We start from the raw sequence: 15990 nt of genomic DNA, 5'->3' as shown, positions 1-15990 counted from the left end.
TGGTTCACCCAGCCCACGCCCCACAAGGCATTGTTGCAAAGGCCTATCACCACTCACATTTTATTGAGACCAGTGGGCAGACCAGAGGGAGAGGGGCTGCTGGCTGTTGTGAAGGAGTGTGCCCAATAGGTCAGGGGGCCAGTCAGGCATGTTCCATCTGGCTCCACCTTGAAAAGGGCCTATAGCATAGGCACTGGTCCTCCCTGAAAGCTCCTAGCAGAGCCATGTGCAGGCCTCTCAGGGAACAAATGGGGAATGGTAGCTGTAATTCCGCAGTGCCCATCCCAAGTGAGGGATGGTCATCTGTGGCAATGAGGGAACAAGTCCTGGCTCATCTTCGTGTGTACTGCCCAGCTCCTTCAGACTTCTGGAAGACTGGTGTTCCTCTGGAGATCCTAAAGGAGGGTGTCGGTGACCCAGAGACCCTTTGCTGGGCCACTGCAGCTGGTCTCGGGGAAGATTGGGCATCCTAAATTATAGAGCACAATCTGTCATCTGCTCTACTGTTGGTCTGAGAGAGGGTGGTAGTCTTCATCCTGATAGAGGCCTCTTCCACACCTTATCAAGCTAGCCCCCTTGTCTGAGCCTAAGAGGCAAGATGTAAGCACAGCAATTCTGGGGTTTGGCGAACAGGTCAATCTCTACCTCCCCAGTGTACAGTGGGAACAGCCCAGCACCCCTGGCAGAGTCTTTTTGCAGTGTTGTTCTAAAGGCCTAGTCCCTTGTTCCTGCCTGTTGCTGGAAAGTGGCAGGCCAGTACTTCAGCTGCAGCTGTGGCAGGTGAACAATAAGGAAGAGGTAAGGCTTCACATCACCTCTTTCTCTCAAGAAAGCCGGTCTGCTCTCTGATTGGCCATTATGTTGCCACCCTGAAATTAATAGCCAGTCAATAGGAGCCAAGCCTCTCGTGGATGCATGAGCTGAATATGGGCTAAGGGGCCCAGAGGAAGAACACTATGAGACCTGAAACTTGATTCCCGTCTCACAGCTGCAGTGGAGCATGGCAGGGGAAGGCCAGTTCTGGAAGGCTTGTGATGGCACAGGGCCGATGCAGCTCAGCAGCAGTGCTCAGGGCATGAGGTCTGGGAAGGGGTGGGCTCGGGTCCAGCCTCTATCCTACCCTCCAGCAGTATGCTAGAAGGGAGAAAGCAGGCAATGGGTGCAAAGGGGAGGGGTTGTTCCTTCCAACCACTTTTGTGGAGGACAGGCCCCCTTTTTCCAGCAGGGTCTGGGCAGGGCCTTCCAGGTGAGATAACATCACACGTCGGTCATCTCATCCCCTAGCTCTGCATCTTCTGGCTCTCCTTCCTCCTCATCTTCCTCTTCCTCCTCTTCTGAGGTCACATTGGGGTCATCAGCCTCTGCCAGGCATTTGGGACAGGAACAGTTGAACAAGTAGTTCTCCCTTCAAAATAGAGGGGTGACAAGTCAGGCAGTTGTTGGGGACAGAAGAGCCCAGAGCCCAACCATGTCCCCAGTTGGCACCTGAGGATCTTGTGTCGGCTGTGTCGGCTGCGCTCCCGCTGACAGCAGTCTAAGTAGCTGATACATATTTCCTGTAGGACAGAGGAGGATCTAATTGCCTATGCCCTCCATCAGAAAGGAAAAGAGCTTCCCCAACAACTGCCTTATCTATTGTCTATTGTTCCCTGCCTGAGAGCTAGGCCTCCAAAGTCTTTCAGCACTGATCCATCCCCATGCCTCCAGCTGGCAAGACTCCCATCTGGGTCTAAGACAGACAGGAATGGAGGTTGGCCTCAAGCTCTGGGGAAAACTAGCCAGTAGCCAAAGTCTCTAGGTTAATTTTGGTATAGCATGTTTAGGAGAAACTATGGCCACCAACCAGAACTTCCAATCCACACTAGCTCCTGTGGTCCGAGCCACAGGAAATCAAAAAGGTAGCTGGGATCAGGAACTGGGCACATAGTTCTACCTCAATCTGAGACTTTCTGAAGATGTTTGAAGAACTGGGAGGGATTAGAGCATACTCATGGCCAAAAAGACTCAGGCCCTGGGGCCTGTGGTGACTCACCACCAGCCCAACAAAGGGGCTCCAGCTAGTTACTGCTGCTTCATAAAGAGAAACCGAGAAACTGCAAAGCCCTTATGCCCACCCCTGCTGCCCAGCCCTCTCACCTCGCCTGGCTTAATATCCTCCAGGGCAGTAACATGTAAAACGAAGTTGTTTTCTGGAAAGGAGGTCTCCGCGTTGGGGACACAGCTGTGGTTGCCTAGGCCACAAAAGACAGATAGCGAGTAGAGTGTGTGTGTATGCATAACCAAGACCTTGCACATGCTAGGCAAGCATTCCATAACTAGTTTTGTATCAGAGTCTTGCTATGTACCCCAGGCTACCCTTGAACTTGTGACACTTGCCTCTGACTCCTAAGTGAGTCACTACACCCACAGTGACAGCAGGGAGATGATTCAGCAGGTAAAGTGCTTGCTTCAAGCCTGACAACCTGAGTGTAATCCCTAGAACTGACTCTGACCTCCACATGCACACCGTAGCCTATGTGTGTAAATAAATCAATGTCAGAAACAAAACAGCCAGCATGGTGACAATGGCCTTTAATCATAGCACTCAGGAGGTGGAGCGAGGGGATCTGCACAGCAAGTTTTAGGCCATCCAGTGCTACACAGTGAGACCATCTCTCAAAACATAGAACAAATATAAAGAAACAAATGAAACCAAACTAGTATTCTCAAGCCAAGCATAGTGATTCACACAAGTAATCCCTTGAGCCAGATAAGATTTGCTATGAGTTTGAAGTCCAACTGGACTACACAATGAATTCCAGTCTAGTCAGGACTCAAGAGACCTTGTCTCAAAACAAAACCAAACCTGCTAGGCATGGTATACCTATAGTATCAGCACTTAGGAGGTAGAGCCAGGGATCAGGAGTCCAAAAGTCATCATGTATGTATGTATGTATGTATGTATGTATGTATGTATGTATGTATTTAGATGTGCATTGGTGTTCTGCCTGCATGTATGTTTGTGTGAAGGTGTCAGATCTTGGAGTTATAGCCATTTGTGAGCTGCCATGTGGGGAACCTAACTCAGGTCTTCCAGAAAAAAATCAGTGCTCTTAACTGCTGAGCTATCTCTCCAGCCTCTGTGTCAAAACTCTTTTTTAAAAATTTTTTATTCCAACAGAGCTCTGGGTCACTTTCTTTGTGGTTAAACACTACAGGGAAGGGCAGGGCTGAAAGCCCATTTCCTGTCTCCCTGCCCAGTGTTCTTTCCTGAAGACCACAGTGAAAATAAAATGTGCCTTGTATCACTGTGGGTTCCACACACACCCCAGACTGACCATTGTTCTCAGTTATATCCCATTGTCTCACTGAGGGAGGGAGGCATGGGATCTGAGGGCACCTACAACAGACCATTTATTTCTGTGCCTCTCTTGTAGGTGGATGTGGCCCACTGTAAATATCTATTAAAACACAAGGAGGAGGCTGGGGATGAAGCCTTGGGTTTGACCCCCAGTAACACCACAAATAATGGAATGAATGAATGAATGAGTAAATAAGAAAGAAAGAAAGGAAGGAAGGAAGGAAGGAAAGGAAGGAAAGGAAGGAAGGAAGGAAGGAAGGAAGGAAGGAAGGAAGGAAGGAAGGAAGGAAGGAAGGAAAGGAAGGAAGAAAGAAACTGATAGAGCAATGATTTCCAAGAAAATTTCCAAAGAAACAAAGAAACACAGGTCTAACCATACTTCTAACTTGCCCTGGTCAGCCTCAAAGGAGCAAACTGGGAAAGATGGCCTGGTAGGGAAGAAGCAGATAGGCCCATTCCTCCCTAGTCCAAGACTCACAGCAGCTTTGAAGCACGAAGAGGCCAGATCCTTCACAGTTAAGGAACTCTCCGGTTGCTGTAAGAAAGTATTGTGCAGATACAGTGGAAAGGGAAATTAAACTCATGAGAAGACATCAGCTCTGCTCTCCTGCCACCCCTCCAACTGAGACACTCAGGTTCTACCATTTTGTCTAAATGTGCTTCTCCAAGAAGTCTTGCTCTTCTGTCTGTACCACTACCTATTTATCTGGCACTCTCCCTCCCCCCACCATGGAGTCTCTGGATGGGTCTCAGGACCTCTTCTCACCTTCAAGTCCTGTGGATAGTTCTGAGGTTTCCCATGGGCACAGAGAAATTCCCTTCCCCTCATAAGCTTAGAGCTCCCTGGCAAGAACACACCCACTATCTGACCAGGGAAGCTCCGAGGGTAGGGAAGCCACAGTCCCATCTCACCCACCTGCCTCGATGTCCTTGTACAGCTGGTCAATGAAGGTGTCTAGTTGTTCCCGGTCCTGAGGCGTCAGCTCCAGGGCATCACAGGCGTGCACCCATTGGCTGAGGGAACTAAACAGCCCATGGATGGAAGCAACCCAGGTCACAGGGCTCTCTATGTCTAGGCAGGTTAAGCCCAGGCAGAAGGGTTCCCCATCCCAGATCTAAAACTGTTCTTTTCTTTTAGAGTAAGGACCCCACCCTCCCAAAAGAGCAAGATTCCCAGCAGCAGATTCCCCTGCCTCATTCCTCGAACCCAGGTCATGACAACACCCAATCCTACCATCTTCAAAGAATCTGTGGCTACCTTCCTCCATTAATCTTCTATCGAACCTGGAGGATTACTTAGTAGGTCTAGAACATTCTCTCCTAACCTGGTTCCGATTCCTTGACCATTGGTCCCAACAAGGGCAAAGAGAGACCGGAATCCTTCTGGTGTGAACCACTGTAGGGAAAGAAAGGTGAGTCTGGTGCTTGCTTTTCCTAACCCCACTGCACTTCAACTCCAGGCCTGGAGCACCAGGAAGAAAGGCTTCGTGCTCCTGCCTTCCCACACTCACCAGACTGAGAGCCTCTTCATAAAGGGCCTCTTTGAAGAGCCCAAGCAGAAGTTCCAGCTGGTCCTGGTTTAGGGGAAACAGAGGGACATTGAAGCCCTGGGAACTTCCCCTTAGCACCAGGTAAGTAGGGAAGTCAAGTAATAGAAAGAAAAGGAGCCATCTGTGTGCCTGAGCTGTCCCTGGGGACACGGGCAGTGCTCCAAGTCTGCAGGCTCCAAATGAGGGTGTAAACTCAAACCTTTCTTCCTTTTTCCAGTACGTGTTCCAGCAAGACTGAGGCAGCAGGGCTTAGAACACCTATCCTTACCCTCCCTTGGAGCGTCCCTAAGATTTGCTTGGCCTCTGACCAACTTGGCTTTCCCCTTCTTTCTTCTAGATACAGTACTGCAACACTGCCTGAGAGATACACCTTTCCCACAGCTGCACTCCCGCCCTCTTCCTCCCTCCCTCAGACAGCCCCTACCTCTGGCAGCCTCCCCACTTGGGCAGCTCCAAAGGAAGGCTGAGGGCCTTAGTGTCTTATTCTCACCTCACCAATTTCACAACTCTCTGACCCGTGGAGCCCCAGCCCTTCCACTCTCCAGAAAACCTGATGTGTCTGCTGCTGCCTTCCTCAGAGTCTTGCCTTCCCACATGGGGTAATAAGCACTCCTGGGTAGGACATGCAGCCCTTTGTCCCTACTTCCAATTTTAGATCTATATTAGGTCGCAAAGGTAAGTGGCACTAGGATGTGCATTCTTTGAAGGGATTTTCAGGACCAGATTTTAACCCCTGCTGTAGCTGAGAAGAGGGCAAATGTAGAGTTTCCCCTAAAAGTAGCCACAGACACCGCGGGCTACTTGAGGGGCTGGGGTAAGGGCTGTGGGAGAAAGCCGACCTTGAACTTGCCCTTTAGGAGTTTGTGGACAATTGCCTGCTCCTGGTTGGCTGTCCTGCTGCAGAAGTGGTTGAAGAGTCTGACCCAGTGGTCCTTGTCCTTGGCCTACACAGCAAATGCACACGTCCGTGTGGAAGAGAGGTGTTATGTTTCTCAAGTCCCTGCTGTCAGGGAATGACCACCACCCAGGTCTCCCTTCCCACTTTGCCCACACTCAGCCACTTCCCAGCTGGGGCAGGGCTTGCCAACTCAAAACACCTTGAAAACAGAAGGCCATAGAGGAAGAATAGTGAAGACAGAAGGGGTCCACAAGACCTCTTGATGTAAGAAACACTATCCTGGGATAGTGATCCCTATTGACCAAATTTGGGAACTGCTGCTACAGATCTCTCAGAAAAATGAAGACAGGCAAAACCAGGGGCCACAGCCTACACCTGATTTAAAGTTAGCATGCTCTGGAGATTCTACAGAGCAAGCAGCTGTCCTTCAGGAAACCCAGACGCAAGAGCACCCAAGCAAGGTCAGATGGCTGAGACCTAGGGCTGACTGGGCCACCTTCTCTGGCTCACCTGTTTCACCGTGGCTACCATCCGGGCCATCAGCATTATACTCGCAGTCTCAGGAGGATAGTGAACACTCCTAGGGAAAGAGGAAAAACATGTAACCTACAAGACCCCCTCCCTAGGAGCAGAGCCAAGCAAACCCAGCATGAAGGCTACAGACACACTTCCTGCCTAGTCCATCAGTTATCAAAGGCTGGACTTAGGCAACTTTGTATCCCTTAGGGTTGGGTGGACCCTCTGGCAGTGTAGTGTCTAAAGTACTGAAGATGCTAGGGCTGGCTGTTCAGATTAAAACAGGTTGCCAAAACTGTGACTTCTATTTAGGAATATAACTCACCAAAGCTCCCCATAGCTGCTGAGCTGAGGCAGGAATGGAGGGAAGAGTAGGGAAGAGGAAGAGACTTACCTCCATGCCTCCTGCAGCTTATTGAGGGGGTGCCGGGGGTCATGGGATGGGCCTGGGCACAGGATTTGGTGGTACTGCTCTGCAGCTGCTAGCCGACATTCTGCACTGCAGTACATCACCTGTTAGGTAGAGTGGAGGTTAGCACACAGGACCTGAGGCTCTGACCTCATCTAACTGCATTTTTTTCCATAACAGCCCTAGAGCAAGAGCTCAGTGAGGATAAAATAGGGTGTTGTAGGGGCATGCACCTAACCTAAGCTCTTTATACTACACGAAGGGAAGAGAGCTTTCCCAGCGTCTTGCAGATTCCCAAGAAAAAGGCATGTCCCCATGTGATGATTTAATAACTGCCCTCACAACTCATGTGTTTGAATGCTTGGCCATAGGGAGTGGCATTATTAGGAGGTGTGGCCTTGTTGGAGACAATATGTCACTGTGTGGGTAGGCTTTGAGGTCATATGTGCTCAAGCAACACACAGTGTGGACAGTCTCCTGCTGCTTGCAGATCAAGATATAGACCTCTCAGCTCCTCCAGCACCATGTCTGCCTGCATACTGCCATGCTTCCCGCCATGCTGATAATGGACTAAACCTCTCAAACTGTAAGCCAGCCCTAATTAAATGGTTTCCTTTATAAGAGTTGTGTGGTCATGGTGCCTTTTCACAGCAATAGAAACCCTAAAACACACCATACATGGGTACATTTTCTAAACAATGGACACTGGCAGCAAAGAAAAGGCTGAACAATGACTAGGCCCTTGTACTGTCATACTACACCATGAGCCTTGAGGAACGAACCAGTTCTGCTCAGTTGTCTCACCAGTGAAGACGGAACTAAAGCCTCCTTGGGCTGCCTCCTTTCCTATGCATTCCCCAGGGGTGCTCACCTGGCAATGGGGGCAGTTCTGGTGGAGGTCCTTACGCACACTGCATAGCTCTGGGTGTGGTAGAATCTGGCTTGGTTTCCCAGTCAGCCTCTGGGCATTCTCCTCTGCCTTCTCCAGTGCCCGAAGGCAGTGGTCACAGGCTGCAGGGAAGTAAGACATAGTAAGTCCCTCATTCAAGAACCTTCTAGCTCCTGATCCCACTGCTTCTCCTTCAGATTCAGTCTGTGGGGATCCCTGCCTCAGTCTGGTGCTCCTTTCTGTTTCTCTCTAGCTTAAGAAAACTATGAAAAGGGTGGCCAAGTTAAGGGCACCTTTCCGTGACACCTAACTCAGTCTTGGCTGAGCAGGGGTTATACACAGTGTTTCAGTCGGGATGTCTAAGGTACATTAAGGTACCATCCATAAGGTATCTCCTCAGCATGATGCCCATGGGATGAGACTCTTAAGTTCTGGCTAAGAGAGAATCCTTCCCAAGGAGCATTTTGGAGGCACCTCCCATCGCAGGTACACAGCCCCAAACACAAAGGTAGCCAGAGCCCTGGTTTTCAGGCCCTATGCTCCAAGGAAAGACAGCATTTCCTTCCAGGATGTTGGCCAGGAGAAGTGTGAGGCTTGGCTCCATGCGCAGAATGAACATCTCAGCAGCCCCCTGAAGCAGGCAAGATGTGCTCACCCCTGTACTGATAAAGTGCATTCCAGAGGAACTGCGCAGCTACCAGAGGTCTTTCAATGAAGATGGTCTCTCCCTTCCGAATCAGCTGTGTGGCAAACAGTCCCTTTCCCTAACAGGGCAAAGAACAGACAGGGTAAGACATTGCTCCAAACTTGCCAAGTGACACATGGCTATTATTCTAGCACATGGAAACAGGGGGATAAGTAGTTTCAGGCTAGCCTGAGCTACATAAGACCTTGGTTTGTTTGTTTGTTTGGAACCCCAGCTCCAGAGAGGATAGAAACAGGAAGAGGACTGGGGCCTGCTGGCTTTCAGCCAAGCCAAGTCGTGAGCCCCAGACTCAGGAACTGAGACCCTACCTCAGGGGAACAGGTGGAATGTAATAGAAGAGGAAACCCAATGCTTTCTTCTAGCCTCTGTTCACATACACAGGCATGTACATCTACATACAGAGATGGCGCGAGCACACGCACGTGCGCGCGCACACATATAAATAAAACAGGGCTAGAGAATTTAGAGTGTTTACTGCTCTCCCACAAGACCTATTTGGTTTCTAGCATTGACATAAGGCAGCTTACACACACCTGTAACTACAGTTCTAGGTGATCCAAGGCCTCCACTGGCACCAAACCCGCGTGGGACACACAAATATACAAACGAAGATAAATCTTTAAACAAAAACAAAGCTCCAAGAGCTCACAAGAGGCTGAAGCAGCTGCACCTCTCTCAGTCCACAATACCTGGCCAAGGAGGGAGCCACCTTAGTAGCCACCTGAACACCTGGACAGTCTAGAATGGCCAGGGCAAGGCCACGGTTCCTAGTTGGTTGAGGCCCTCTTACACCAGCAGTGGCTACTAGGATGGCACTACCTCAGTTCCCCATGAGACCTTGTGCTGCTCTCCAGGGTCTCAGAGACATCCTATATCCCAACAGAAAGCAGCCTAGTTTGGGGGAGAAGTGACCAGCACAAAGCACTGAACTCATCCTAGAACCGGCTCCCAACGCCTCCTGGGAACCTCCTTGACAATTGCTTCCCATTGGAGAAGTGGGTGTTCAGTAATTCTGCCAGGCACTTTGCAAGGTGTGGTAACATAGTGCAAGGGAGCACCCTCGGGAACTCTACCTCTTCACCACCCAGTTTTTAAAAGGAAAACTCTCAGGCCCTGCCCAGAATCAGAGTGCCCATCTTCCTCTCCCTCTCCCCCCCCCCCCGTGTGTGTTTGTGTGTGTGTGTGTGTGTGAGAGAGAGAGAGAGAGAGAGAGAGAGAGAGAGAGAGAGAGAGAGGTGCATGCATGAGTGTGGGCGCTGTGTAGCAATCAGATGACAACCTTCAACAGTCAGCTCTCTCTTTCCACTATGGGATCTAGTAAATGAGCTCAAGCCGTCAGGCTTGCATGACAAGCATTTTTCCCTTATGAGCCATCTCACAGGCCAAAAATTTGCATTTTAACAGGATGCTGGTATCCCTATACATGCTAAAGTTTAAGAAACCTAGCCTGAGCTAGGCAGTGGTGCGAACGCCTTTAGTCCTAGCACTAGGGAGATGGAAACAGGCAGATCTCTGCGTTCAAGGCCTGCCTAGGGTCTACAGAGCATAACCCGAGACAGCCAGGGCTATCCAGAGAAACTGTCTCAAAAATAAATACATAAATACTCAAACAACAAGAAAAGCAAAAACAAACCTAGCCTGGACACTTTGCACATCAAGAGCCTAGGCAGTTAATGGTTCTGCTGACACTGCTTTAGCAAGTGATGGTACTGCTTCCAAAGAGGAGCTGCTATCACAGGGTGGCAGAGAAAACGCTCCATCACTGTTGATGCCACAGCAGCTTCCTGTTTCCCTTCAGCATTGGCACTGAGTGTAGATGGGCCTTTGCCACACTCAGAGCAAATCTCAGCCTATACATAATAGCCCAGAAAGCTTCTTTCCATTTTGGACAGTGCCTCCCTACATAGCCTAGGCTGCCCCTGAACTTACAATAGTTCTTCCTAGGCAGGGATAACAGGTATGTGTCACTACCCAGCTCTAAAAGCTAACTATAGAACAGGACAAGTGAAGTGAGGGGCAAAGCCCAGAAAACACCCTTGGCTGCCTTCCTGGGAACTCCATCTCTATATTTTATTGCCCCCAGATCAACCAAGCAATATGAAAACTCAGCCTTCCTGGCAGCAAGAAATGAGACCCATGTGATCTTCTGCTAATTTCAAATCCTGAAATGGCGTAACTGGCCAGATGTAGCGGTGCATGCCTTTAATCCCAGCACTAAAGGTTAAGAAGACTGGCCTAGCACACTTTGAACATCAGGATGAAGAGTGGGGAAACAATCCTTTAATGTCTCTCTGTGTGTGTCTGTTTTTCCTCTGTCTCTCTCTCACACACACACACACACACACACACACACACACACACACACACACATTCAAATTTGTTTCATCCTCTAGAATAAAGAAGCAAGAAGGGCTGGAGAGATGGCTCAGTGGTTAAGAGCACCTGCTGCTCTTCCGAAGGTCATGAGTTCAAATCCCAGCAACCACATGGTGGCTCACAACCACCTGTAATGAGATCTGACGCCCTCTTCTGGTACATCTGAAGACAGCTACAGTGTACTTAGATATTATAATAATAAATAAATCTTTAAAAAAAAAAGAAGCAAGCAGATCTCTGAGCGTGCGGCTGAGACCAAGGCCAGCCTAGGCTACAGAGTTCCAGGGCAGCCAGGGCTACACAGAGAAACCCTGGGAGCAGAGGTAGGGCATGGGACAGGGAGGATAACCATAGAGCTCCCCTCCCTTAGGTCCTAGAAGACCAAATGCAGAAAAGATTTAGTTACTTCAGCTAAAGAGAGCCAGAGGAATGGTGGGCTGTTGGTGTCTGTAACTCCAGCATTTAGGGCAAAGGAAGTCAGGAGTTCAAGGCCACTCAAGAACACTGCACTCATTCCTCGAGCACACAAAAGTATGAAAAATCAAGAAGCATGCAAGGTTAGGCACGGTGGCTCACACCGGTTGTCTCAGAATCCGGGAGGCTGATGCAAGAGGACTGACTACCTTAAGTTCAAGGCTAACCTGAGCTACATAATGTAGTGGTTCTCAATATTCCTAATACTGCGAACCCTTAATACAGTTCCTTATGTTGTGGGGACCCCCAGCGGGGACCCCCAGCCATAAAATTATTTTTGTTGCTACTTCTTAACTATAATTTTGCTACCTTTATATTGTAAAGTAAGTATCTGGATTTTCCCATGGTCTTAGGTGACCCCTGTGAAAAGGTCATTCCACCCCCAAAGGTGACACATAGGCTGAGAACTGCTGATATAATAAGTTTCACAGTAGAAGGAAGAAAAAGACAGAGAAGGGAGAAAGGGAGGGAAGACAAACTTTAGGGGAATATACAAAACTCTTAGACAGTACAGTATAGTTAGCAGTCTTTATTAGACCAGCCAGATGGCTCAGTGGGTGAAATGCTTTCTGCATCAAGTCTGATGATCTGAGTTCCATCTCCAGATCTCACTTTGAGAACAGAGAACCGGCTTCTAGAAGTTGTCCTCTGAGCTCCACATGTATGATGTGGCACAAACACGCATCCCTGTCCAGAGACACACATATCATACACACAAGTGACAATACTTTAAAGTGCATGAGCTTCTATTAATAACTGTTTTGACAAATACAATTATCAAAATAATTTAAAAGCAAGCCCAAATTAGTGAGCCATGCTGGGCTTTAGCTAGTGTACAGAAGTATAACATTCCAACTGGCACCGACTAGGCCTCATTAGATTCCATCCTCCACTGATTGGTCCCTGGCATAACACTTCACAGATATCTAAAAATCATCCCTTCTAACATCCACAGAAGCAGAACAGAGTGGGGCAGTGGTGGCGCACACCTTTGATCCCAGCACTCAGGAAGCAGGGGCAGGCGGATTTTTGAGTTCAAGGCCAGCCTGGTCTACAGAGTGAGTTCCAGGACAGCCAGGGCTATACAGAGAAACCCTGTCTCGAAAAATAACAAAAAAAAAAAACAAAACAACAAAAAAAAAGCAGACCAGAGTGCCGGAAGTTACCCTCCCTCTTGCCTCACATCACACTTCAGGCGATAGTTCTCTAAAACACTCAAAGAATGAGTACTTCTCATTTCACTCTAAGCCAGGCATGAGTGTTCTATGGTAACCTGAGGAAGACAGCACAAAAGGAAAGAAAAACTACAAACCAAAGATGACTGTAGCTGCCACAGCCCTCGGTAAGCCACCTGGCTCTACGTCCACATGGGAAAGTGATTCTCCTAGCAGAATATTAGGGACAGGCAGAGGACTGTGACCAGCTGGAGTTGGTTGGTTTGTTTTTGAGACAGGATTTTACTCTGTACCCCAGGCTAGCCTGGAACTCACAAGAGTCCTCTTACCTCAGTCTCCTGAGTTGTTGGAATACAGGCCAGGGTCACTAGGACTAGTCACTAGCTGGGGTCTTGAGAGAGGGCTAGGACAGAACTGGGCAAAGGGACTGGTGGAAGTAAAAAATGAGGAGGAAGTGAAGAAGGGAGTTTGGGCCAAGGTAGGGGAGGAGTACGGTGACTAAAAAAGTGATGAAAGGGATTACTGATCTGAGACACCTCAGATGGCCCCCAGATGGACCAGCTCTGGGTGGTAATGGGGATGTGAGCAGCTAAGGACACAAAGGAGACCAGCAAGCTAGCTTCCTACCCATGGGCAGATAGGAGTACTTGCTCTCAATGCCTATGGAACAGAAAGATAAGAGAAACTTAAAATGGGAACCTGGACAGATATGGAGATGCTGACAGCAAATGACAACATCTTGGGTCAAGGACCAAGGATATGCATGTTGTTATTATGATTATTTAACCTGACTTTTACCCAGGGGAATGCAAATGAAGTCAAAACCATAGCATTTTGCATATATCAACTGGCAAAGGCACCTAGTGAGAAAACAGTGCCAGAGAGAACAAAAGCCTGTCTGCAGCGAAGCCAGCAGAGACCTTTGCTCTCAGGACTGAGAAGATACAACATAAAGGAGCCATACAGAAGGATTTGGTTGAGTGAAGTGCGCCCCCCACCCCAAAACTCTTATTGATCAACTCCTTGGGTTTGTAGGTTTTTAGACCAGGCTGGCCTTGAACTCAAATCCGCCTGCCTCTGCCTCCCAAATGCTGGGATTAAAGGCGTGCACCACCACGCCCGGCTATCAATCAACTCTTTAACCAAGTAGAAATGGGACCGCTGATACTAAAGATGTACTGAAAACATGTATTAAAAGAAAACGTGGGATGGAGGTGGGGTGTTTCAGCCACAAGGCCCATTAACCAGCACTTGGGTGTTGGTAGATGAGTTCAAGTCCAGCCTCAAGAACAATTTGGAGTGTTTTTTTTTTTTTTTTTTGCCTTTACTTATGTGAATTTTCTATTCTACAGGGAATAAAACACGATTAATAGAGCCGATCATACTGGCACAAGTCTTTAATCTCAGCACTGGTGAGGCAGAGCAGCCTGGTTTACATAGTGAGTTCTAGGACTGCTGGAGTTACAAAATGAGACCCCGTCTCAAAACAAAACAAAAACAAAAAGCACAACAACAGAAGCAACAAAAAAGAACCATAATACGAATCACGAAATCATGTCATTCTCTTGCTTAAAACCCTTCAGGAGAAGTGCTCGGTGTGTAGGTTCTGGTCCAAGTTCCCTAGCTCTCTTTCCAAGTCTCCACCCATACCTTAGTCAGAAGGGTCGCTGGGGAGCCCAGTCTGCTTCATACCTCCGTTCCCTCGGCTAAGTACTCCCCTCACTACCGCCAGAATAGTAGCTAACTAAGCCCCAGCCTAACCAAGATAGCCTTGGCTTTAATCTGGCCCAGGATATCCCTCAACCCCAGGTCTACCCAGAGCCTCAACTCCACCCAGGACAGCAGCAGCACGGCCACCCGCCAGTGGACCGGGCTTTCCTCCCTCCCCCCGCGCGATATCGCCACGAGCCTGGGCACGAGGACCGACTCTGCACCCCGGGCCCAAGCAGCAACCAGACTGGCGCCGAGGGGCCCGGACTCCAGAATGTGAGCGTGGGTTCCCCCGCGTGGCTCTCCGGGCCCGGTCCGACCTGGCCTCACCTTGATGCTGTCCACATAACGGACTTCCACGGAACCCCGGGCACGGTCCGCCACGCCCACGCAGAAGGAGAACACGTCGCACATGGAGGCCGCCATCTTGGGCACGCCTCTGCCTTCTGACCCTTGACCCCGTCCCGGGAGGCCCCGCCCACAGAGCCAGCGAGCGCTCCCTTCCCCACCTTACCCCGCCCTGGGACGTGGCTAGCAATTCAAGGCTTTTGGTGTCTTGGTTGCTTGATTGGGTGGAACCTGGCCTGACTTTGTGCTTGGACTTCTGGTAGACTGTGTCTGACTCGGTAGCTTATGTCGGATGGACAGCATGAATGACGGCTGATGGAGTAGCTCAGGGGAAGACCCCCTACTCCCCACCCCCCACCCTCCAGCCTATCCTAGCTGTGTTCTTAAGTGTCCATAGTTGCTCTTCCCACTGTCTGGTGTTTGAGACAGGGTCTCACTATGTATCCCAGGCTGGCCAAAAGTTTGCAGCCCTCTTCCTGCTTAAGCAGCCCCTCGTCATTACCTCCAACACCGAACAAAGTTTTTAGACCCAGAGAAGACTGTCTTATTTTTGCTTTGACCCTCCATCCTGGTTGGATGCTGGGCTCACTCGGTTTAAAATTTTTCCCTCCCTCTGGTGGCAACATTTTTATTCTATGTTTGGGAGAGATTTGCTTTGAACACATGAGTGCAGAACTTTGAGCCACAACACTGCTTAAAACCAGCATTCCGACTATGCCTATAACCTCTGCATTCAGGAGGTGAGGGCAGGGAGGACCAGAAGTTCAAGGTCAACCCTCAACTACGTAGTGAGTACATGAAACCTGTCTGAAAGAGAAATGCACGTGATACTCTAGCCGAGGATCCTGGTTTGGTTTCCAATACTGGTTTCCAACTATCTGTAACTCCAGTTCTGGGGGCTCTGATGACCCCTCTTCCAACCTCCTCAGGCACCAGGCAGGCACATAGATACATAAAGGCAAATCAATCACATGCATAAAGTTAAAAAAGAAAAAGAAGAAAAAATGATTTCCTTTTTCTATAAATAACTAGGTTGGATCAGTGCCTCAGAGTAGTTGGGGACTTTCTTGACATTGCAGAGTGTGGTTTATGGAGCAGTAATAAATGGACCTCACATATGAGGACCCCTTAAGTAGACACAAAAAATGAATGTACACGAGGCTGGGAGAGAGGACAGGTCTATTTCTGCAACTAGACCTGACTACTATACCTTTTATTGTTTTGTGTCCCAGTTGACTATTCCAGTTGACAGGGGACCTGTGTCTGCTCTGCTATCGTTTCATAGTGACTTTAGGGGGTGGGGGAGATAACTTAGTAATTGTTTAGTAAGTGATTGAGTTTTTGTCTTTTTTTTTTTAAGACAAGTTCTCTCTTGGTGGGGAGGGGGGCATTGCATTTGATACAATGTTTCTCTGTGTAGCCTTGACTGTCCTGGAACTCACTCTGAACAGGCGGCGGAACTCAAACTCAATAAAGCTCTGCCTCCCTAGTGCTGGGATCAAAGGCATATACCACCACCACCACCACCACCAATGCCCACAAAGCTCTATGTGGACCAGGCTGGCCTCAAACTCAGAGATCCACCTGCCTCTGACTCCT

At 49.1% G+C, this 15990-nt stretch overlaps 1 protein-coding gene across 1 annotated transcript; it reads right to left on the bottom strand.

Moving 5' to 3' along the window:
• Positions 1–44: 44 nt before the first annotated feature.
• Smyd5 (SET and MYND domain containing 5) lies at positions 45–14498 on the bottom strand. The gene is made up of 13 exons (NM_144918.2): positions 14374–14498; positions 8258–8366; positions 7585–7724; positions 6699–6817; positions 6299–6368; positions 5730–5834; positions 4852–4914; positions 4666–4736; positions 4257–4363; positions 3819–3875; positions 2137–2231; positions 1486–1556; positions 45–1405 (listed from the first exon to the last, which is right to left on the bottom strand). Exons 1-13 carry the CDS (start codon positions 14467–14469, stop codon positions 1258–1260), a joined length of 1251 nt encoding a protein of 416 aa, NP_659167.2. The 5' UTR covers positions 14470–14498; the 3' UTR covers positions 45–1257.
• Between the last annotated feature and the right edge of the window lie 1492 nt (positions 14499–15990).

Source organism: Mus musculus, chromosome 6 (genome assembly GCF_000001635.26).
Source record: "Mus musculus strain C57BL/6J chromosome 6, GRCm38.p6 C57BL/6J".
Taxonomy (NCBI): Eukaryota; Metazoa; Chordata; class Mammalia; order Rodentia; family Muridae; genus Mus; species Mus musculus.
This window is presented reverse-complemented; position numbering and strand designations above follow the sequence as displayed.

Coding starts and splice junctions, on each gene's coding strand:
- Smyd5 (NM_144918.2), bottom strand. CDS start 14,469: ATGGCGGCCTCCATGTGCGACGTGTTCTCCTTCTGCGTGGGCGTGGCG. Junction 6,369..6,698: donor AAGCTGCAGGAGGCATGGAG/GTAAGTCTCTTC, acceptor CTCTTTCCCTAG/GAGTGTTCACTATCCTCCTG. Junction 3,876..4,256: donor GTACAAGGACATCGAGGCAG/GTGGGTGAGATG, acceptor ACTTTCTTACAG/CAACCGGAGAGTTCCTTAAC.